The following is a 23,502-nucleotide window of genomic DNA, read 5'->3' as shown; positions in this document are numbered from 1 at the left end:
TTTTTATAGTTACCTTCAAGATGCTCCAGATAATAAGATCATCCCTGGTCCCCCAAGCGTGAAGGTTTCATATCTGCCTTGCTTTATTAGTGAAGATAATTTTTTCCTAGGCTATTTTTGGATGTGTTCAAAACAAGGCAGTTTCATATTAAGTAACATAATTTGCTCCCTGTCTCACTGCACTAAATGAAGAGGAGTGAAGTCCCTCTAGGCGAGTCGTTTTCACATGTCCAACATGGTTCCGCACAGACTTTACACTATTTCTGTTGGGAACACAGGGAATGGCCTTGGGCAGACTTCTGCTCCTCATCAGCCTCTGTTGATGGAGCTGAGTGTTAATCCTGTACAGTGGCCCCCTTGCACCCCACCAAGACGGACCGTGGGCACGTGTGATAAACTGGACTGGGAGTCGGGCAAAACGGATTAAATTATAATTCTACCGCATACTGGCTGTGGGAACTGGAGTGAGTCATCTAACTTCCTGAGCTTCCATTGGCCACCTGGGACATGGGTATAATATAACACAACACATATTCACAAGATCGCCATGGAGATGGGTAAAGTTTCATGGACAGACGCGTGTCTTAAGGTCGGCACCGAGTAGGCAGTTGTATCAACCCAAACTGACAAGAGCAGGAAAGGAATTCATCGGCTTGCATAGCCCGAAGCCCAGGGAGTAGGGATGGCTTCAGGCTTGGCTTCATTCAGGGTCAATGACCGCCCTAGGTGTCATCTCTCAGCCCTGTTTCTTCTAGGATGGCTTCCCTCTGGCTCCACCTGGTGGCTGCTAGGAGCTTTGGGCTGTTCGCACACCATCAGCCTATAGAAGAGAGATCCCTGCCCTGTGCTGACATTACATTTACAGCGTGTCAGGCACTGCACTGAGCACTGTGTGCAGCCCACAGGGTGTGAATTGAATGGGGTGGTTCTCCCAGGTCAGGAAGGGGGTACCGATGCCATCTGAGGGGAATGGATGTGAGGTTTAAAAAAAACCCTCTGACAATGTGCCCAATACAACATTTAATAATTGCTCAAAGCAAGTGGGGTGAAGTGACCGACTGCAGTTAGCAACAGCACTCAGAGTGGTGTCAGGTACAGAACACTGGTTCTCACCGGGGGACGGCGCCCAGGGACGTTCGACAAGGTCTGGAGACATTTGTGCTTGTCACAACTCTGGAGGGGACACTTCGTGGGTCAAGGGGCCAGCGATGCTGCTAAACCCTCACTCACCAACAGTCCTCCACACAAAGAATGCTCAGGTCCACTTATTTGACTGAGAAACTCCGCTCTTGCAGGGCTATCCACCACTGAAAAGAATCACTAGTGTTTATTGAGTCCTTACTATGTGAAAGTCACTGTACTAAGCATTTTACAAATACAGGCTCACTGAAGCCACTCAGTGATTACATAAACTAGGGACTATTATTTTTTAAAATTTTTATTTATTGATTGAGAGAGAGGGAGGGAGAGAGAGAGAGAGAGAGAGAGAGAGAATTGTTTCAATTTTTCACTTATTTATGCATTCATTGGTTGATACTTGTATGTGCCCTGACTGAGGATCGAACTTGCAACCTTGATGCATTGGGATGACGCTCTAACCAACTGCGCTACCTGGGCAGGGCACTATTCCCATCTTAAAAGGTGGGCATCTGCGTGACTGGTCCAATAGAAGATTCAGGAGTCACACTCAGCTCTTCTTCCAAACCCTGTCGATTTCTAAAAAAGGCTAAGTATTACCATTCTGTGGGCAGTTAGCCTAGTTCTTTTTTCTTTCTTTCTTTCTTGTTTTTAAAACTGAACTTATTGGGGTGACATTGGTTAATATAATTATATAGGTTTCCGGTGTGCAATTGTATGATACAACATCTGTGTATGTATTGTGTGTTCACCACCCAAGCCAAGCCTCCTTCCACAAGGAAGCCTCGTTCTTCATTGACTTCTCAGGGTTGAGGGAGAGCGGGCACCCTCCCACAGCCAGCCCCGACACCAGGGGCGTAGCTTGTCAAAATGCCGCACTGTTTTCTAAGCTGCTCACCAGGAGGAAGGCTGTCCATCAATAAGCAACAGATATTGCTCATTTGAATAGGCCTCCTGAGATACGCTCTGACATACATTTTCTTAGTTTAATTCTGGAAGCTTCTCTTTGTTCAGTGCAGGCATGTACAGCTAGGATTGTTCACCTCTCCCGGCCAGCAGTGTCATGACTACAGGCCAGTAGGGTTTTCCAGATGCTATTTCTCCCCCTGCTCCCCATTCTGCCCCAAGCAAAGCTGACCATATCTCATTTTCTTCCCTTGAAGAAATTCAGAGTTGACACATAAACCTTTTAGTAAAGTGCAGTTGCAGCATTAGTTGCCCCTGGAGAGAAAGAACATTTCGTATATTTGGGAGACTGAGGCACAGCTTGCTTCTATCGTTAGAGGTTTCTCTTGTCTTTTGTTTGTCTCTTTCCACCTGGCAGCTCTGGGACCTCAGGGAAGCCCTGGGGTGGGCAGGGGCTCCGATGTTTGCGGGAAGATCCAGTGACATGAAGCGCTGACTGTGCACCACCCCCGTGGAGCCATTCTGAAGTGTTTGTTGTTCAAAGCAAGGTGGCAGGTGCCCACGGGTGCCCTGCTCATTTAGGAGCCGCTGCCGAGTTAGCGAGCTCCCTCGGCCTGCCTCGCCTCCCCACTGCCGGGAATGAACTCGGGGTTTAGCACCCCCAGAGGGAGAGCTGCTCAGGTGACACTTGGCAAACTGAATAATTACCACGCTCCAGCGCTCTCTGTCCCAGCTGGAGACTCTCTGGAGCTTTCGACATTGCTTTCAGGGAACTTCTGGGCGAGCCAACAATATGCGGAGAGCCACATTGCACTCCCAGGTGCTTTTCCTTACACGGAGAGCACACCTGTGTGAAAAAACTTGTTTTGGATCGAAAGACATCTGAACAGCCTTGGAAAAGAAATAATCTAATTCCTGTGTATATCACTCTAAACACAAGTCCAGTTGGTGAAAGGACTTTTCATTAGAAAAGAAAATTGTTTCCCCTTCTAATCAGTGAATTTACAGCTGAAAGGACAATTATTCTGAGAGAAATCTTTGAATGTTCTCTATCCGTCTTCTTGATTCTAAGCTATTAATTGTCTCTGATCTCTGAATATTTTATAGAGCATATCCTCATTCTTATTAAGAGATTGAAAGCAAATTAACAAATGGCAAGTGCCCACTTCTCCCCACTATACTGAGAAGATGGACTTGACTGGAGGTGAACGGGATCTCACACACGGGCTTGCTCAGAAGTGCAATCACTTCTGCTGCAAAGAAAGCAGAGCCTGCTATTGCACCATTTATTCCATTTGTTCTAGAATAGAACTTATCCCCAAATAATCTATCTATACTAATAATCTATACTAATAAAAGGGTAATATGCTAATTAGACCGGACATCTTCCAGACAACCATCTGGATGTCCTTCCTGACAAAGCGCCTGTGGCTGTGGCCCAGGAGAGAGAGAAGCCACCTGCCCCGTGGTCCTGGGCGCCAGCACCTGTGGCCTGGACGAAGCTGCCTGCCCACGGTCCCCTACGGCTGTGGCTGGCCCGGGTCCTGGGTGCCTGTGGCCGGCCCGGGTCGTGGGTGCCTGTGGCCAGCCAGAGGGAGGGAAGCCTGGGTCCTGGGTGCCTGCAGCCAACTGGAGGAGGGACTCCTGGGTCCCAGGTGTGGGGCCAAGGCAGAGGTGGTTAGGGGCGATCAGGCCAGCAGGGGAGCAATTAGGGGCCATCAGGAAGGCAGGCAGAGGTGGTTAGGGGTGATTAGGCAGATAGGCAGGTGAGTAGTTAGGAGAGAGAGAGGCATGAGAGAGATTGAGAGAGGCATGTCTGACTGCTGATTTAGGCCCAATCCCTGTGGGCCTAAACTGGCAGTTGGACATCCCCCAAGGGGTCTTGGGTTGGAGAGGGTGTAGGCCAGGCTAAGGGATGCCCCACCACATGCATGAATTTAATAAAAGGGTAATATGCTAATTAGACATCTTCCAGACATCCTTCCGGACAAAGCCACGGTGGTAGGGGCCAAGGCAGAGGTGGTTAGTGGCAACCAGGCTGGCAGGGGAGAGCAGTTAGGGGCAACCAGGCCAGGAGGCATGAGCAGTTAGGGGTGACCAGGTCAGCAGGGGATGGCAGTTAGGGATGACCAGGTCGGCAGGGCATGGCAGTTAGGCGCAACCAGGCCATCAGGGGAGAGGGCAGTTGGGGTGATCAGGCTGGCAGGGGAGGGCAGTTAGGGATGACCAGGCAGGCAAGCAGGTGAGCAGTTAGGAGCCAGCAGTCCTGGATTGCAAGAGGGATGTCCGATTGCTGGTTTAGGTCTGATCCCAGGATTGGGCCTAAACCAGCAGTTGGACATCCCCCAAGGAGTCCCAGAATGGAGAGGGTGCAGGCTGGGCTGAGGGATCCCCCTCTCTTGTGCATGAATTTTGTGTACCGGGCCTCTAGTATATATATAAAAGCCTAAGCGACCATTATGGCTGGCTGACCGAATGACCTGTTGACTGGTTGCTATGATGTGCACTGACCACCAGGGGGCAGACGCTGAATGCAGGAGATGCCCCCTGGTGGTCAGTGCACTCCCACAGCGGGATTTCTGCTGGGCTCATGGCTGGCGAGAGCCGCTGAGGTAGTGCGAGCCTCTCCTGTCTCCACGGCAGCGGCACAGCGCCCGGGCTTGGGCTCCTCCCCAGCCGCCTGCCACTTGTGCACTATTACATCCCTCGGGGGATGTCAGACTGCCAGTTTTGGCCTGATCCCCACAGGCTGGCAGGCCGACATCCCCTCAGGGGTTCCAGATTGGGAGAGGGTGCAGGCCAGGCTGAGGGACTCCACCAGTGTACTAACCTGTGCACTGGGCCTTTAGTTTTAATTATAAAAGTAGCGTACATGTATTACAAATGAATATGAGGAAGAATTCCCTCTCCTCACAGAATAACCTCATTAATGACCATCATTCATAGGCGCCTCATCATCGTGCGCCTGCTCTCTGCCAGATGCTGTTAGGTGTGGGGTGTGAAGTCAGACCCCAAGGCCACCATCGCAGGCTTAGCTGGGTCCCCCGAGCTCCTGTGAACACAGCACATGAACCCCTAAAGGAAATGGTGACTCTCTTAGGACCTTTGGGAAAATTAGACACCCTCAGTGCATCCTGTCTGGTGGCCATCTTTCAGAAGTGTATTTTAATGTGTATTATTTATCTATTTTTTCCAGATTTATTGAGATATAAGTGACATATAACATTGTTTAAGTTTAAGATGTACAATGTAATTTGATAATTGTATATATTGCAAAATGATTGCTATAATAAGGTTAGTGAATGTCTTTACCACCTCACGGAATTACTGTTTTTCTGTGGTGAGAACATTTAAGCTTTACTTTCAGCAACTTTCAAGTCTATAATACAGTCTTTTTAAAGGATAGTGACCATATTTTCCATTATAGCTCCAGAACTTACTCATCTTGTAACTGAAGTTTGTACCTTTGACCAACATCTCCCCATTCCCCCCACTCCCAGCTCCTGGTAACCACATTCTAGCCTCTGTGTCTGTAAGTTGAGGGTTTTTAGACCCACATGTCAGTGAGATCATACAGTGTCCATCTTTCTATGTCCGCCGTACTTCACCTGCTACAATGGCCTTGAGTTCCATCCATGGTGACAAATGGCAGCCTTTCCTTCCTCCTTTATGGCTGAGTAACATGCCCTGTGCCACATTTTCTTTACCATCCACCCTCCGGTGGACACGGTGTTGCCCAGGCATGGCCGTTGTAGATAATGCTGCAATGCACACGGGGGTTCGCATATCTCTTTGAGATAGTGTTTTCATTTCCTTTGGATATATACCCAGAAGTAGGATTGCTGCATCAGGAGGTAGTTCTATTTTTAATTTTTTTGAAGAACCTCCATATGTTTTCCTCAGTGGCTGCACCAATTAATATTCCCACCAACAGTGCCCAAGGGTTTCCTTTTTTCCATCTTTGCCAACACCGTTACTTCTCGTCTGTTCCTAGTAGCCATCCTCTCCGTGTGAAGTGGTTTGATTTCCCTGCTGATGAGTGATGTTGGGCATCTTTTCATGTACCTGTACCTGCTTTATGGTGTGGCCATCTCACAGTAGGCGATGGCTCCCTCGTGTGTGTGACCACTTTGTATGTGATGGTACCTCAGAGTTCCAGAAACATCTAGCAAAAGCGAGGCATCCCTTCTTCCATCAGACATTCACTGAGCGCATCCTGATAGCCGGGTGTGGTCCCAGGCATTGGGGATGAGGCAGTGGGTAAAACGTCCAGGCGTTGTCATTTTGAAACTCACTCGCTAGAAGAGAGGAAGACAACACAACCCATTTAAAAATGTAAAATAGATGTCAGATTGGGTAAGTCACACAGGAAAAATAAAGTTGTTTGAGAGGAAGTCCCAAAGAAGGGTGCAGTTTGCAATGGGATGAGCAGGGCTGGCTTTGCCGAGTCAGGACGTAAAGACCTAGAAGAGGGGAGAGAGTGAGCCATGGGGGGATCTGGGGAGAGAGCATCCCAGCCGGAGGAGGGAGGCTGGGGAAGGTGCCGAGGGGAGTGTGCCTGCAGTGTGACTGTCCCCGGGGCAGAATGGGGGGGGCGCAATGTGTGGTAAAGGGGGATGTGCTCCGTCAGACTGTGTGGGGTTTGAGGCCCTTGTAAAGGTTTGTCCGCTTTTAGTCTTAGCCAGATGGGTGGCCATTGGGGCTGCATGGAGTTGGACAACTGCAGCGTTTGCAGGAAACTTCCCAAGACCTTCCTCACCTCTGACGCCAATTGCAAGTCCCGAGGTTGAATAATGTGCTAAAGTGACTCACGGAAAGCTGTGAAACTCAGGGTTAAAGTTTATTGCAGCAAAGGACACAGACGGCATCTGCCGAGGGAAGAAGCGTGTGTGTGTGTGTGTGTGTGTGTGTGTGTCTGTGTGTGTGTGTGTGTGTGTGGCGGGGGGAGGTAAGAGGGGGAGCCCAGGGAAGTAGCAGGCACGACCTTCCACCTCTCGCCCCTGTGAGTCAGCGCCGCGTGCCCTCCTCCCTCAATATGACGGTGTCTCAGTATTGCCAGCCAGAGGCGCTCTCCCAGGCCACAGGGCTCACAGTGTTTTGGGGTGCTCCATGGCACACATGCATGATTGATTTATTGGTTGCCCACATGGTTGATCTCAGTCCCACTAATACAACGAGACCCTAAGCTCCACCCTAAGTCATTGTTCCTGTGTGGCTAGAACCCCAGGCAAACAAAAGGGAGGGGTTCATGACCCGAGGAGCAGCTAAAGCTGCAGGGAAAGGGGTGCACCCAGGTCTGAGGAGGGTCTGGCCTCCGTGTTGGGCATGCGGCTTCGAGTCTGCCTCTGACTGCGCTGGCTTTTCATTCCGGCGGGTGTAGTAAAGCCAGATTTGATTTCTCCCCACTGCTTATAAACTGGCCGTGTGTGTCAGCATCGCTGCTGTCAGCTCTCCAGCTCCAGCTGGAGAAACCTGCTTCCTGGGTGAGCCCCCAAGGCCTGCCCAGGGTTCCCTTTGAGACAGGCTCCTGGCCCGTGTGGCTGAGCCTCTCATTCACTTCACTGTGTGTTTCTCTGCGTGCATTTCCCTGTCAGAGGGCCTCGAGGTGGGGAGGGGTCCCGCTGTCTTTGTTCACCCCACCTTCCTTCCACAGACAAAAGAATGAAACATTCCGCAGTCTTTCGCTCCTAACTTTGTGTGGTTCTCTGCAGGGTGCTTCTGATTGGTTTCTCTCAGGGCTGGGGCTTCCGAATTTTGTTTCCCGTCTAACGCTGATGCACCCCTCCCTCCCCAGCAGTGCCTTTCCTCTCTTATCCCCTCTCTGACCCCATGGCTCATGCCACATAGTATTCTTGAACCATTCACATATGTAGATCTTGTCTAACCAAGTAAATTGTAACCACCATAAAGAAAAAGCCATGTTGCCTTTATTAATTTTATTTTTCAATGACAGTTGACATTTAATATTATTTTGTATTAGCTTCAGGTGTATAGCATAGTGGTTAGACAATCATATGATTTACACAGTGATCCCCCCGATAAGTCCTGACCCTCCTGCCACCACGCATGGTCAGTACGATATTGTTGACTATACCTGTGCTGTGCTCTGCATCCTGTGACTGTTGGTAACTGGCAGTCTGTACTTCGCAGCCCCTTCACTTGTAAAAGCTGTGTCTTTGCCTTTGTTTGTACCCATCACAGCCACTATTAGGATTTGCCATATGTTCGCCCGACAAGTACTGATTCCTTCAGTTATAATATGTAATTACAAATGTAAAATTCAATGTTGAGTTAGTAAACTGCTTTTGCAGGGGTGGAGAGAAGAGTATCATCAACATACATGTTGAGTATAAGATTCAGCCTGCTTTTAGCAGTGTCCAAATATTGTAGACACACAGCTATATATTCAACAAACATACACACCCATGCACATGAATCCACCTATAAAGTAATGGAACTGCTTGGCTTACTGATTTCACGAGTTTTCTTATTAACACTGCCTGGCATGAGATCACTTGTTTTGGTTCATATAATTTCAATCCATTTGTATTTTTCTAATAAAGGATGTTGAGCCCAGCCAGTGTAGCTCAGTGGGTTGGGCATTGTCCTATGCACCAAGAGGTTGCCTGTTCGATTCCCAGTCAGTCAGGGCACATGCCCGGGTTGCAGGCTCAATCCCCAGTGGGGTGGGGGGCGGGGTGTGTGTGCAAGAGGCAGCTGATCGATGTTTCTCTCTCATCATTGATGTTTCTATCTCTTTCCCTCTCCCTTCTTCTCTCTCTAAAATAAATTAAAAAAACATATTAAAAAAAAGTAAAAGGTAATGGTATGAAATGTCATTGGCAAAGAGAAGGAGTTTCTCGAGTTGGGCCTTCAGTGCCCTTGGGGACTGTTGCATTCAGGTGACGACTTCGGAATAGTGAAGACCGTGGCCTCCCAACACTCACGCTCAGTTCACCGTGGCCAGGCACAGGGCTCCCCATCTCCTCCCCACCGTGTTGAAATCACTGGACCTCGCCCTCTCAAGGCGTTCAGTGCGCAGTGATTCCTGCTGGGACTGTTCTCCCAGCTTACTCTTCCAAACCATCCCCCTCCGGCGGCGTCTCAGTGAATCCTGTTTCAGAAGCCTTGCCCGAGGAGGCTGAGTCAAGTCCCCAGTTATGCTTTCTCTAGCACTGCCTCTCCTTCACAATGCATTAGACGGTTCTTCACTGAGCACCAGATATTGAGGCCACGCCCAGTGTAGGCACTGGCGGGAGAGCTGAAAAGTCGGAACAGAGCTGTCTGCATGGCCCTCACACTTGAGTGCAGTGATGCAAGTGCATCTAATTGAAAATTTGCTCTGTGCACCCTACATGCCATGGCCGGCACTTTCAGTAAAACTGGGTGACAGTGACTGTCATTATATTTACTTTCCAAAAGAAAGGCAGGCTGAGGGAGGTTAGATAATGTGCACCAGGTCACAGAGCAGGTGAGGGCCATCTCAGGGAGGTGACCAGATCCCCAGTCCCGCCCGCCCTTCATGCCGCGTTGCCGTGGTACTTCTGGGCACGGATGAATGAACTTCTCACTATTATTCGGAGCTCTTGTTTTTCTTCTTGGCCAGTTGCACAACCCATGGTTTGGAGTGACAGGCATATCATTCAGGCAAAGTAATTATCTGAGAAATTCAAAACTCCAAGTGCATTGACATGGCCACACTGCCCTTCTGTCTGAATCCTTATCTTCAGAAAGGACACAGGAGAAGGCAAACTTAGACTCATTACTTCACCGTCTCTGGGTTTCCATCCCCGCTTCCTGTTAGTGTAAGGCCACAGGGAAGAGCCCTGCTGGGCCGGTGTCCGAGGTAACGTCAGGGGTAAGAGAAAGGAGCCGGACCATGGAGAGTGAAGTGTGTCTGCAGTGCTGTCTGGCTGGAGCCATTAGAGCATCTTCGTTCTGGGCTGTTTCTCCGAGATGAGCTGCAGATGTAAGACCATGTAAAGCCATTAGCCTTCTTGATGCATGTTCTTTCTACTTCCTTTCCTTTCTTCTTTTCTTTTTCCCCCTATTTTCCTCTTATTTGCCTTGGGGACTTTGCCCATTGTATTATTTTGACAAAGGCATGCAGTAACGATTTTAATGGACTTAAAGCTGCTTATGAAACAGCACATGAATCTACCTGGAGGGAGGGAGAGACAAAAGAACTCATGGGCTGAGGTTAGAAGAGACGGATAGAAGAGCATCTGAAGGACCATTTCTTCATATCACCCTCCTGGGTCTCACTGCCCTACTGAAGGACACGTGCCTGTGAACAGGGTGGACAGAAGCCCGAAAGCTCAAACCCAGGCCTCACTGCTGTTCTGTGGAGAGCTCTTCAGAGCAAACGGCTGGCCTCCTGGCAGATCAGGTTAACCTTGGCATCCCCCCGCCCCCAGCTTAAAGAAAAGGAATAAGTTGCTAACATTAAAAATCCAGGTTATTTCTCATAGAAATCAGGTGTTCTGGCTTCCTGATAATCAGAAGCTGTGGCCCCATTGGGCTCCTATGTCCCCACGTGACTAGGGCTGCCTGGGGGTTGCTGTCTGGGAGTCAATTCGCCTGCTCTACATTGAAGTGCATCTGAGCTCTGCATCCGTTCACCTGGTGTAAACCTGATTGGATCTGAGATTGTGGTCCTTTCTGTACATGGTAGGTGGTATGTGCATTGTGTGTATGGTGTGTGTGTGTGTGTGTGTCTTCGTGCGAGTGTGTATGTTTGTGAGGTGTGTGTCTTCCAGATCCTTGGGTGGAGGCAGGCAGTCTATTGTTGCTGTACTTTAAAGAATACTTGATGCTCCAATGGTTGTGATTTCACTTGTTTTCGATTACAATAATTATTTAGACATGCAGATGTCCTTAAAGGAAGGTTGTAGATTCATTATGTTGAGCAAAAGCAGACATTGGATGAAAGAGGGATTGCCAAAGCGGAGTTCTTGCCAACGAGCAGGTCGTAATATAGATGGCGCATTACACCAGCAGTGTTAAAATAAAATAGAGCAGAAAACATCAGCATGTTATAATTGAAGATACATAAATAGCGAGGTAGATATACTGGCTCCCAATCTAAACTGCACTTATTACTGTGTTGCAGTCATAAGAACTTTAAGAGCAACTGGATTGTCAAGTTTGAGAAACAGGGTTTGATATTAAGCAATAAACTACCACTGTTTCTAGGTAACAGGTATCTTCATTCTTTTTAGAACCAAGATTGGCATATACATAAGTAAGTAAACAATAGCATTGGTGGTGGAGGAAGCCAAAGGCCACTTCCTCCTCTTAAAGAGTTGACAGAGGCTACTTCCTCTTCTTCGGGAATTATAGTTCCATATTTGATGGGAAAAGGAGCTGTGCAAAATGAAGGCCTTGCACAATTAGGTGTCACATTTGTATGACGGCATCAATGAGGAGGGAAGGACAGTGAGCGCTGGGCAGTGAGGGATTCTTCCAGGAAGAGCTGGGACGTGACTGAAATGCATCAGTTCTTAGTTTTCATTCCTTATTGGATTGGCATGACTTAATAATTAAAATCACACAGTCAACCCCCTGAGGTAGTTCTTTATATTAGCTTCCTGAAAGAGCCACCCATTTATTCTTTTCCTTCTCCTCACCTAGCCCATATCAGTGAAATCCAAGTGAGGCAGGTTTTGACGGATTACGTACACCGAGCTATATGTGCTGAAAACTGCCATATGGCCATGGTGTCGGGCCAACTGTGGGAAATTAGATAGGGAGGAATCTTTCTATTTTTATTACATTAATTGCATAGACTGAGCTAGATAAAGTAATTAACAGTGGTTTGGGTGGAAATGTGCTTGATTTCCATGTTGTGTTAAGCAGTTCTTCAGATGTGAGCGAAACTCGGCCCTCAAGCCAGGATTCAGTTTTTCAGCAGGAGATTCTGAGATGGAGGGAGTGGCATTGTGTCTTTGAATAATTAGGGTCTTTAAAATAAACAAACAAAAGCAATGTCTTAGTTTACTGTTGATAGATATATAGATCAAAATCAGAACTTTAAAAATATCGTTGTATGTAATTTTGCCCACATTCTTTAAAAATATTTAGAGTAATTAAATATATTGGTAATTCTACATATCATGTATGTATATACACACACACACACACATTAAAGTATACTTAGCAATTAAATCATGTTTATTAGCTTTTCACCTGTGTACCAGTCTCCCCTTGTGATTGGACTTCATTTCTGGTTTAACAGTCTGAGGCGGAGATGATCTTCCTCTGAGTCCTTAACACTAACCATCAGACCACAGAGCTTCCCTGGGGGACCTGCTCTTCTGTTGGCCACGTTAATGCAGCACCATCATGATCCCCCAAAAAACTCTCAGCTGCATTTGATTCTTCACATTGAGTGGAAGCTGGAGTCAGATTGGATCTCTGACTTTGGAAATGAAGGCATCCTTAAGGCATGGCCTGTAAGGGAAGTTAGAACCCAGCCTGGGAGTCATGGAACCCTTAGTTCACCTCTGAGCTGGACGGTGGTGACGCTGACGAGTCTGATTCCTGGACTGAAGGGGAAAGCAGTCCCGCAGGTCTCCGCTTTGACAGCAGGAAAGCAGAGTACAAGGATTATGCTAAAAATCAAGAAATGGCCTTTTTTATTTTATTAATTTTCTGCTTTGTTTCTTGAGAAAAACAAAATCACCATGTTAGCCAAGAGAGATGGCTCCCTTCCTGTAGTAACAGCAGCTCGCTGGAAATGTGGGTTCTCGCTCACTCTGGTTAGCAGATGGGCATGAGAGCCCTCGCCTCATGCAACATCCAAGGGTCTGGTCCCCTGGCGCGTCCGAGGCTCTGGCGCCTGGCTCCTAGGGCGGGGCTCTCAGAAGCTCTGTTCTTGTTTCCACAGGATGTGTGAGACTGGCGAGGGGCTGTTTATCTTCCAGACGCGAGACGGGGAGGCCATCTACCAGAAGGTGCACTCTGCCGCGCTGGCCATCGCCGAGCAGCACGAGCGCCTGCTGCAGAGCGTGAAAAACTCCATGGTACGTCGGGGTTCCCTCCTCAGGTCCCGGTGGGCACTGCCGTTGGCTGGGACCTGGGATCCCTGTGCTGGAAACCTCAGTCAGCGATTAGAGCAGGGGTTTACTCCTGTCCTCACCCAGGTATTCCTCGGATTCACTGTCACCCTGGGACGGCCCAGAGTGGCCCGTGGCTGAGGCAGTCACCTCCTTATCTACTTTGTGCTGCGGTTATTATATGTGTACACCTTAATCAGTTCAGGCTCCTATAACCAATACCATTGACTAGATGGCTTTTAAACAACAGACATTTGTTTCTCCCTGGGAGGCTGGGAAGCTCCAGGGCAAGTTGCTCTCAGACTCACTGTCAGTGGGGAGGGCCCACTTCCTGGCTCAGAGCTGGCTGTCCTTTCTCTCTGTCTCACACACAGAAGGAATGAGGCATCCCTAGGAGTGTAGGGTGCTCTGCCCTCAGGGCCTAATCACGTCCTGAGGGCCCGCCTTCTAATACCATCCATTTTGGGGTTAAGATTTCAATGTATGGATTTAGGCGGGACATGATTATTGGGACATCATTGCAGGGAGTATGTACATTAGAGGCAATTTGTGGTGTATGGACACCTGTGGACACAACTATGTAGGTTATCTTCCTATAGATACATGTTGATAGCTGTATCAGTCGTTGTAATTTCCAATGTCAACAGGGGTCAGGGGAAAAATATAAGTGAGTGAAGCGGGCTGAGAGGAAACTGGAATGAAATCTCAAAAGCTGAAGACCGGACAACTGTTGACATGAGACTTTGGGCTCCATGGAGATCTTTTGATTTTTTTTTTTTTTCAGAGAAGCCAAGGATTTGAGTCTGTATATAATACCTCCCAGTCTGTAACTGTTGGAAATTCATTCGAATTAAAGCCAACAACAAAACTGTCCCATTTTGTGGGCCAGAGAAGACCTGTCCGTAGACTGCTTCTTGCCCAAAGCCATGCATTTGCCATCTCTGGTTGCTAAACCTTCATAGTCTTCCAGGATAGAGACTCCACAAACACAAACACACACGAGTATCCACAGGCGCGCTCTCGGGACACCTACCCTGTTCGTTGCTTTGTATTGGGAACTGTCACTCTTACCGAGAACTATGATTCTTGAGTTTTTTTCTTTGAGAAGAATAACATGACACTGTAATCGAATGCAGAAGAGTTAATGCAAATCATGCATCGTGGCTGCAAACACATGCAGGGCTGCCCATCTGGAAGGAAATCTGCAAAACCAAAGGCCCAGTGCTGGCATGCTAGCACTAAGGTAGTTTGCAAATTGCTGATGTAAACACGTGGGCTGGTTGGATTTAAAGAGGAAGGGAAAGCATGTGAGTAATATGATCTGTCGCAGAGCAGTCCTGAGCTTGTGCATGCATTGCTTCAGGATTTCAGAGCAGGAATCAGCAAAGCCTTTTGTGAAGGGCCAGACAGTAAATGCTGTAGGTTTTGTGGACTAAGATAGTCTCTATATCAACTCCTTAGGTAAAGCAACCATAGGTAAGACATCATCAAGTGGGTGTGGTGTGTTCCCAAAACACTTTAACTCAAACTTCATGTAATTTTCACATACCATGAAATATTTTCCCCTTCATCATTTAACAAAGTTCCTTTTGGATTAATGCAGACTTTATATCCGTTTCCCCATATGCTTACCAATTCTGGGTATCACAATAGAGATAGATAAATGGATAGATGGATGGATAGCTGGCTGGCTGGCTGAATTGGATGCTGGGTGGATGGATAGACATTGGCTAGTCAGCTGTGCAGTCGAATTCAAGTCACTTGAATTTACAGGGCAACATGTGATTGCATTGAAGTTGTATAGTTATCCATTAGATGCCTTCAAACATCTGAGCAGGTTTTTCCAAGATTACCTTGTTTGTGAAGCCATCAATTAGCATAAATTGTTGTGTGCTTGGAAGGCAAGTTCTGCACACACACATGTTGCTCTATTTACAACCTCCTCATTACTTCCGCTAAAATTAATCAGGATTATGAGTAATGCGTTCAGATTATCCCCTTGCAAATTTAACTGGAAAATAACATTCGTTCTTAATTCGCTGTATGCTGAAGGGGTTTTATAAAATGAATGTGATTTTAAAGCAACAGCATTCTGTTTTAGATGGAAATGAGTGTCAAAATGGGATCTGAATTCCAAGGGAGTTAAACAGGATTGCGAAAGGCTTAAAAACAACGTACTTGAATCAATTTCTGATTAGGGGAGAAAAGAGATGCGGTGCTAAAATGAAGCAAATGATGACAACATGACTGGCCACCCTCCCTGGGCTACAATTTTGAGTTTTCTGGTCATTGGAAATGGATCCACACAGAGCTGGCTGTATTCTCAACTAGGAATTGCCTTTATGTCACTGTTGGCTTGCTTCCCTGAGATAGCTAAGGTCATAAATGGAGAAAGATAGCGAAGCTAACCTCTAGGCTTAGCCTCATTATTAGGACGCCCCGACCCACTGCCAGCTGACTTCATCCCCAGACAGAACCCAGCACTGTGGGAATGCCAGTTGGATGTTGCAGCCTGGAGTGAATTGGTTTTGATCAGACTTATGGCCTTGTGTCCCAGAGGTCATAAAGAGGAGGCTTGTGGGTTGGATAATAATGGCAAGTATTACTATTGTGGTTGGCTGAATAATGGCTCCCCATAGACGTCCATATTCTAGTCCCTGGAGCCTGTGAATGTTTCCTTATTTGGCAAAAGGGATTTGCCAACGTGATCAAGCTAAGGCTCTTGAGATGGGGAGGGTACCCTGGATTCTCTAGGTGGGCCCAAGCTAATCACAGGGTCCTTATAAGGAAGAAGCAGGAGGAGTCAGAGTCAGACAGGAGGCAATGTGATGTTGGAAGCAGAGGGACAGAAAGAGAGAGACAGTGGAAGATTCTATGCTGAAGGCTTTGAAGGTGGAAGAAGGAGATGTGCGCTGAAGGCTGCAGGCAGCCTTGAGAAGGTCATGGCCTTGAGAAGGTGGAAAAGCCAAGGGACCAATTCTCCCCTGGAGCCTCCAAAAGGAGCCAGCCCTGCCTACGCCTTGACCTTAACCCAGTGAAACTGATTTCAGACTTCTGGCCTCCAGAATGTAAGAGAGTAAACTGCTTTTGTTTAAAGCCACCACATCGTGGTAATTTGTTACAACAGCCATAGGAAATGAATACAATAATAAGATCAATAATAATGGAAATGTATCATGCCTTTCCCCTGTGGCAGACAACATGTTAACGACTTTCTGTGTACTTTCTAACCCTCAAGATGACCCTTGGATTGAAGGCCTAAGGGCACCAGCTTGGAATCAGTGGGCTCAAATTTGGAGCAGGGTTGACCTGCTGGGGTAACCCCAAATTATGCTTTATGTCTGAATCAAGCCCCTAATACATATTTTCTTTGCCTGCATGAGATCTCACTGCTGTTCTAAAAATTCCAAATTAGTGGCCAGCATTCAAAAATGAAGGTTTCACATAAAACTCAGATTTCTGTACTGTCTTGAAAAGGGAAAAGGTTGGGTAACACTGGTCTCACATCCCCACATGGCAACAATCAGCTCTGCCCAATAATGTCTGCCCTTTAGGTAGAATGGCGTCTTCAGTTCTCCCAGTTCCTACCATGCTCTGTGTCACTCAGCAACCGGTCCTTCTCTGGGCGTTGATGCCATGCTGTGGCAATGGATGTCTTGCCTATGTTACTACATGTATTCATTTTCTATTGCTGTGCAACAGAGTCCCACAAACTGTGCACCATAAAACACACCCACGTATTATCTCCTGGTTGCTGTGGGGCTCCCAGCTTCAGTTTCTCACAAGGCTGTGGCACTGGTGTCCACTGGGGCTTCAGTCTCACCTGAAGGTTAGACTGGGGAAGGATCCATTTCCAACCTGTTATGGTTATTGGCAGGATTAAAATCCTTGTGGCTGTAGGATAGAGGGCCTCATTTTCTTCTTGACTGTTGGTTGAAAGCCAGCCTTGCCACATGGACCAACACACCCACTTACTTCATCAAAGCCAGCAAGAGAGTCTCCTTGCTAGGTGGGGATCACAATCCTAAGTATCATAATCATGGAAACATCTCATCACCCTGTCATAGTCTATTAATTAAAAGCAAGTCACAAGTCCTTAACACCATCAGAGAAGGGGAGCACTGGGGGCATGAAGACCTGGATGAGAAGATCATGGGGCCACCTTATTGTCTATCCCCACACCACGCAAACTTCTGGGGTCCTGTTCATTTAGTGTTTTGATTTATCTTTTTGATACTTTTTCTCCTTTATGGTGTTTTGCTAATGATGTCATTTATTTATTGAACATCTGCTATAGGCCAGGCTCGTTAGTAACAATAGCCACTACAGTTCATTAAGCCTCCTGCAATATGCCAGACACTCTACTTGCTTTTTCTCTGGTCACCACAATATCTTTGTGAGGTAGATGCATTCACGCATTCTCATTCATTTGTTCATTCCAAATGCTCATTGAGGACATAGATGCTGTTATGTGCTGTGGGATGTAGTAGCGATTGACAGGTAAGGCCCATGCTCCCCTGAGGCTTACAATTCAAGAGAATATTACTCAGGACTCTTGGCCTGGAAGGAATCACTGTCCTGGAAGGAATTGCTGCCCCTGTCATATACGTGAGAAGAACTGATGCTCAGAGTGGCTAAGTCACTTGCCTGCAGCCATAGAGCTCAGTAGAACTCGTTATTGTTGGAGCCAGGAATGCAGGATCCTTGCATCTGGTCCCCAGCCTCTACCTGCGGCCACAGTGCCTCGCCCCCTTGGAGAGTGTGAAAGCCCTTACATCCCTCTTATATCCCCACTCAGCATTCTCAAATTATCCTGAGAACCTTTCAGAAATATCATCTTAGCGTATATCTTAAAAAAAAAATCACTGTTCCAGGACACCCTATTTCTTTTGGTAGTTTTGGCACCAGAAAGCAATCTCATAATTCTCCCCTCCCTCCTTGCTTTTTAAACCAGTGTGTTATTATTACTGCTCTGAAAGGGGTGCTCCATGAGGGGGGGCTGGATTAGGGGAGACCCCCCTGTTGCATGAGATGGCCCAGCTGCCGGCTGCCTTGCTGGAGGAGCTGCTGGGAGTCTGGGGCACAGCTCAGGGCTCCCCGAGCAGCCGCTATTTTTGCCACCTTGGAGATCAGTGTCTATGACAGAGTCTAATTTTGGAACAAGGGTGGAGGAGTGTGGGATGGTCCTCATTCCACGACGGGCCTGTCATTTCTAGAATTTCCTTAAGGCGCGAGAGACAGGGTGGAGAATGACTGCAATTTGGCAGGCTTTCCCGGGCTGTGGGACGGGAGGTGACATGTGGGCTCCGGTGACGGCTCCCTGCACACAGGTGTGTGAGTGGAATCTGACTCGCTCTCACTTGGTTCCCTCTTTTTTGTTGGTGGGTTTAATTGACAGATTTTCTTCCACACTAGGTTCTGCAAATAAAATTTGCTAATGAGTTTGTAGAATTCAAGTGGAATTCTTCCACAATTCTGGAAGCCAAAGTAATTTATAGTCAACCTCATTTAAAAAGCAATAGGCTACACATTAAAAAAGATGTATAGAGAGAGCATCCAAGAAATTACAGCATCCATTTCGTTACTATTCGGACACCAAAACAGAGCCTTGCCTGCTGGGGTTTTATATCTCCTCTTCTCCCCCTGACACCCCCTAAAGAGAAAATTTTTTTACCTTTTCTTCTGTTTATGGGCTCTGATTAATTGGAATTTTTGAAAAGTGTATTGCTTAAAGCAATTATCAGCTTTTTCCTTTTCCTGAATTAAACGCTTTTTATATTCTGGTATATTAATTATCATTCAAAAACCTTTTACCAAACACCTACCTACTACTTGCAAAGCAATAAGGTAGGCCTTATGGACAATACAAATTAAAGTATGAAAAACCTTTAAAAGGAGCTTAAAATTTAGATAAGGAGTCACGATTTGTATTCCTCAAATCATGCAACAATATAGGCCTGTAAATTCACTTGGCTACCATCACTTTGGAGGGCATCTTGTCCTTATTTATCAAAATTAAATTGGTACATCTCTTTACCCAGCAATAGTACTTCTAGGAATTTACTCTACAGATACACTAGCAGAAACAGAGATGCCTTTGTCCTTACATTCTGCTGTTTAGCAAGTGTTTGCTGAGCCTTGGTTTCAAGGTGCTGGAATGACTGAGGAAGATGAAGTTCACATTCTTGGGCAGCTTATTTGTAACTAGCATTCCCGTTGCAGGAAAAATCCTGCAATAGGATTTCCTGCTGCACTCTACCCCGCCTCCACTCCTCCCTTGTCGCCCGTCCCGCCTTCTCCGCCAGCCCGCCTGCTTTTCCCTTCGCCCCCAGCCCTGACTTTGCTCCTCCCTTCTCCTCCCCCCCCCGCCCCCGGCTTGCTTGCTTCTTCGAAGCTTTACTCCCTTCTGCAGCTCTTGGCTTCTTTCGATGCTGTCTTGATATGCAAATTAGCCACCATCTTTATTGGGGTAATTTGCATACTCATCCTGATTGGTTGGTGGGCGTGGCTTGGCTGGTGGGCGTGGTTTTGGGTGTAGAGAAGGTACGGTCAATTTGCATATTTGTCTATTATTAGATAGGATAAGAGACATAAGTGGAAACAGCTTGTGTCCATCAAAAGAGGATAGTTAGAAAAATTGTGGCCTGTGATGTCACAGGAATTTTACCAGGCCGTAAAGAGCACAGAGAGAATATCACTTGGTAATAGCAAAGGTGCGTGAAGGTCATGAATGAGCCAGAGGCAGGGCGATAGGCAGAGCGGACACGCTCACACATGGTCTGCAAACACAACTTCCAGAGGATGCAAAGGTAACTGGTAATGTTGGTTACCTTTGGGGAGCAGGATGAAAGTGTGAGGGTCTGGGGAGGGAGTTTTATATTTCACCGTATGTCTTTCTTCTTCATTTAAATTTTTTAAAAAGTCATGACTACATAATTATATTTATAGGAACAGAAACAGTATTGATCTTCTGGCACATGGCAAACTGAATTGATACCAGTGATGGGGGAGAGGGAGGTTTTAGGAATGTATAAAAATTGTGTGATAAGAGGTAATGATTGACGTTAAGAGCTTAGTAGGTAAATTTTCAGGTGCTAGAAATGGGGTCTCCATTAAGAGGAAGGATCATCTTGTTGGAGAAGATTATGCCTGAGCTGAGTTTTAGGATGAACAACAGTTTGCTACTTGCTGCTACTGATGATATCTGACTTTTATTGAGAACTTACTACATGCCAGGTGCACTTCCAAACACTAGACATGTATTAACTTTTAGCCTTCAACCGATTTGACTCTGTTGACGTGGGCACTGTCCCTCCATTTTTAAGGTTAAGAAGTTTGAAGTGTGGTCACATAACTAAAAGTGGAGGGAACCAAGGTTTAAATCCAGGCACCAGTGCCCACACTTCACTGAGCAAAAATTAAATTAATTGGTCCGGCTGGTGTGGCTCAGTGGTTGAGCACCAACCTATGAATCAGGAGGTCATGGTTCAATTCCTTGGTCAGGGCACATGCCCGGATTGTGGGCTCGATCACCAGTAGGGGAGTGTGCAGGAGGCAGCCCATCAATGAATCTCTCTCCTCATTGATATTTCTATTTCTCCCTCTTCCTTTCTTTCTGAAATCAATAAAAAATATATTTAAAAAAATAATTTAATTACATCACCAAGCACTCCTGCCGAATCCATTAGAAATTGGAAGGAGGCTAAGTGGAATGAACCTCTGTTTAGTAACAGACGTTGTTTCTTCAGACAGTATAGATATAGATACAACTCGGGCTCCTTTCTTACAGCTGCTGTGACTTTTGTTCCTGTACATTGGGAAAAAATGTAATTTTCTGAGCATGCCCCTTTCAATCACTTATAACAACACAATAACGTGCGATGCTGGGTTTTAATAATGCTTTCACCTGATTCTGAAGTGCTGTCCTACCTCATCCAATTTCTCCCCGGAGCTGTCCACTCCTGTAACTTGGCCGTGGTCATTGCTTAGCCCGAGGCTGTGCCTCTGCAGGAAAAGGAAACACACGGAATGTTGCTAACAGGTTGTAGCTCTGTTTATGACTCTAAAACTAATAGTGATGTTTAAGATGGTGGCCCCCTAAGTAGAGAGAAAATTGAAAGCCTGATAGTGGCAAGACAGCAGGTCATGACCTGAATGGAAGATGCTCATGTGAGAGCAGAAAGCATCTGGTTGACCAGATGGACATGGTGAGCAATATGGTTTTCCCACTTCCCAGCATCAGTCATGCCAGAGAGGCTTAGAGACAGGGATGGTGACGAGGACTGAGAGATAAGTGGGATCAGTTCAATGCCATTTTAATGGATTTTGAGAAGGTAGGAAGTGATTTATCCATCTCCGCCACAGGTGGGCCAGTCTTTTCTGGAAAGGGCCAGGGTAACTCCTTGAGGTTTTTTGGGCCACCTATAGTTGCTGCTGCTACTTCACTTCCTTCTTCTCCTCTTTTTTTCTTAACTTTAAAAATGTAAAAACTATTCTTGGTTCTGGACCATATGAAAACAGGCCATCAGGACTTGGCCTGCAGGCAGGCTGTAGTTCACTGACCATGACTCTACACCCCAGGTTTTAGGCAGTAGGTACAAATGTACTTATTTAACCAGTTTCTCCCCTCTGAGCCATGTGGACTTACTTTTTCTCGAAGGAGTTTGCCAGAGGCAAAAGCAATAATCCCAAGTCCCTATCAGTGAAATCTAGAAGCCACTTGTGCTTTTAACCAGAATCAGGCATTTTTAGAGAAGCCATTGGCATCATCGAATAGGGGGTTCAGCTTTTGGTTGCCCAGCAGACACATGCTTTGCCTTGTATGGCTTTTTCCCCAGGATATTAAAGTGTTGGGCGTGACCAGAATCTGACCACCAGAAGGCAGAACTGGGAAGGGTACCAGAGGTGGTGCCAACATGGATGGCTGTCACCAGCTTTGAAAGTTTCAAACATTCAGGGCAGATCCAATCAATTGTTTCTGCGGAATTGGAAACTGACCTCTTACTAGGTCCCTACCCAAGGGTCCATTGACCTGTCCAAGTGTGAAATGCAAATCCTCCCTCATTTTGTGACTTTGTGAGTAGCAGCGGGGAGGGAAGAGCTATCTATTGGCTCACCTCCAGGCAGCAAGGAAGCTCTGGGAGACGTCTTCATTGGCCAGGCCAGGGAAAGCGAGGCAGATGACAGAGATTAGAGGGTAGGGGTGAGCAGGTTTATGCAGACCACATTTTTTTTTTTTTGGTCTGCAAAATATTGGCACAGATGATATTTTTATAAAATTAAATTAGTTCCCAGTGTTTAACATGGAAGGTTTCACACAGAATGCAGATTTCTACCTCTTGAAAAGTAGGAATATCTGTTAACGTTGCTTGAATTAAAGTGGAGCAGCCACTACCATTTTGAGATGGAGAGTGCTCTTCAGTGTTTCATAGTTCTTGTCATTTCTTGTTGTCTTAATAACCAGATGGTTTTACTCATTTGTGCTACCCGCAGGACACCACTGGCTTGGGGGGGGCCAGGGGAAAGAGACTCGCCTGGCAGCAATGGGATGTGAACGGGTAGCACCAGGGATTCAGGTGCCTGGGCTGAGCGCCCTTGTTTGCTGTTTTCTTAAGACACTGGTGGTGTTTATACAGGCATGACAGCACCGGCCACTGAGCTGAGGACCTGCCTGCTGGGTAGGGCTCCCGCAGGACCTCCAAAACACGCACAGGCAGAGCCAGCTGTACCCGCTCTGCAGCCATCTCTGGGGCCAGGGGCACCGTGCCCACCAGGCCCCCTCGCTCTGAGCTTGTACCCAGAGTGAGCACAGGGCAGGTAACAGGACCCCCACCCACTGCTCTCAGTTCTGGCGCACGCGTGGCATCCTGTCCCCAAACATCTGCTCTTAGTGAGTGTGAGCCATTGAGTTGAAAGGTTCAATCTGCCCATATGAGATCTTAGCCTTTGCATTTGCTGCAAAAGCTGACCTCTGAGTGGCTGAGCCTGCAGGGGTGGGGCCAGCCCACCTACCCTCCCACCCCCCCACCCCCCATGTCTGTAAGAAACTCAAGGCTAGACACAGGACTTTCTAAAGGTTTGCTGAATGAACAAAGTGGGGATCGGTTAGATAATTTTGTGAGCGTAGAGGAAAAGAAAAATGAAGCTGGAATACCAACTGCAGTTCCCTTCCAATGCCCACCATGCCCAGGCTCCAGGCATGTCAGCTTCATGAGGCCGTGGGCAACAGTCCCTGCCGTGTCGGCCTCCATGTGCGGGTGGGGGAGGGTCTCCTGAGCAAGGAGGCATAAAAAGTTACCAGAAGTAAAGGGAGCAGTGGTTTTGTTTTATGCGAGTGGCTGGGAATTCAGATGGCTCTGAATAAATAGATGCAAATCACTTTCAATCCCCATGAAAATAACCA

General features: G+C 47.1%; 1 protein-coding gene across 1 annotated transcript in view; it reads left to right on the top strand.

The window, feature by feature from the left end:
* Nucleotides 1–23,502, top strand: part of DOK5 (docking protein 5) — a 136,662-nt gene that overhangs the window by 92,604 nt on the left and 20,556 nt on the right. The window contains exon 6 of the mRNA XM_008141193.3: nt 12,932–13,067. Coding sequence (XP_008139415.1) covers nt 12,932–13,067 — 136 coding nt within the window. The remainder of the gene's footprint in view (nt 1–12,931; nt 13,068–23,502) is intronic.

Source organism: Eptesicus fuscus, chromosome 12 (genome assembly GCF_027574615.1).
Source record: "Eptesicus fuscus isolate TK198812 chromosome 12, DD_ASM_mEF_20220401, whole genome shotgun sequence".
Lineage (NCBI taxonomy): Eukaryota > Metazoa > Chordata > Mammalia > Chiroptera > Vespertilionidae > Eptesicus > Eptesicus fuscus.
This window is presented reverse-complemented; position numbering and strand designations above follow the sequence as displayed.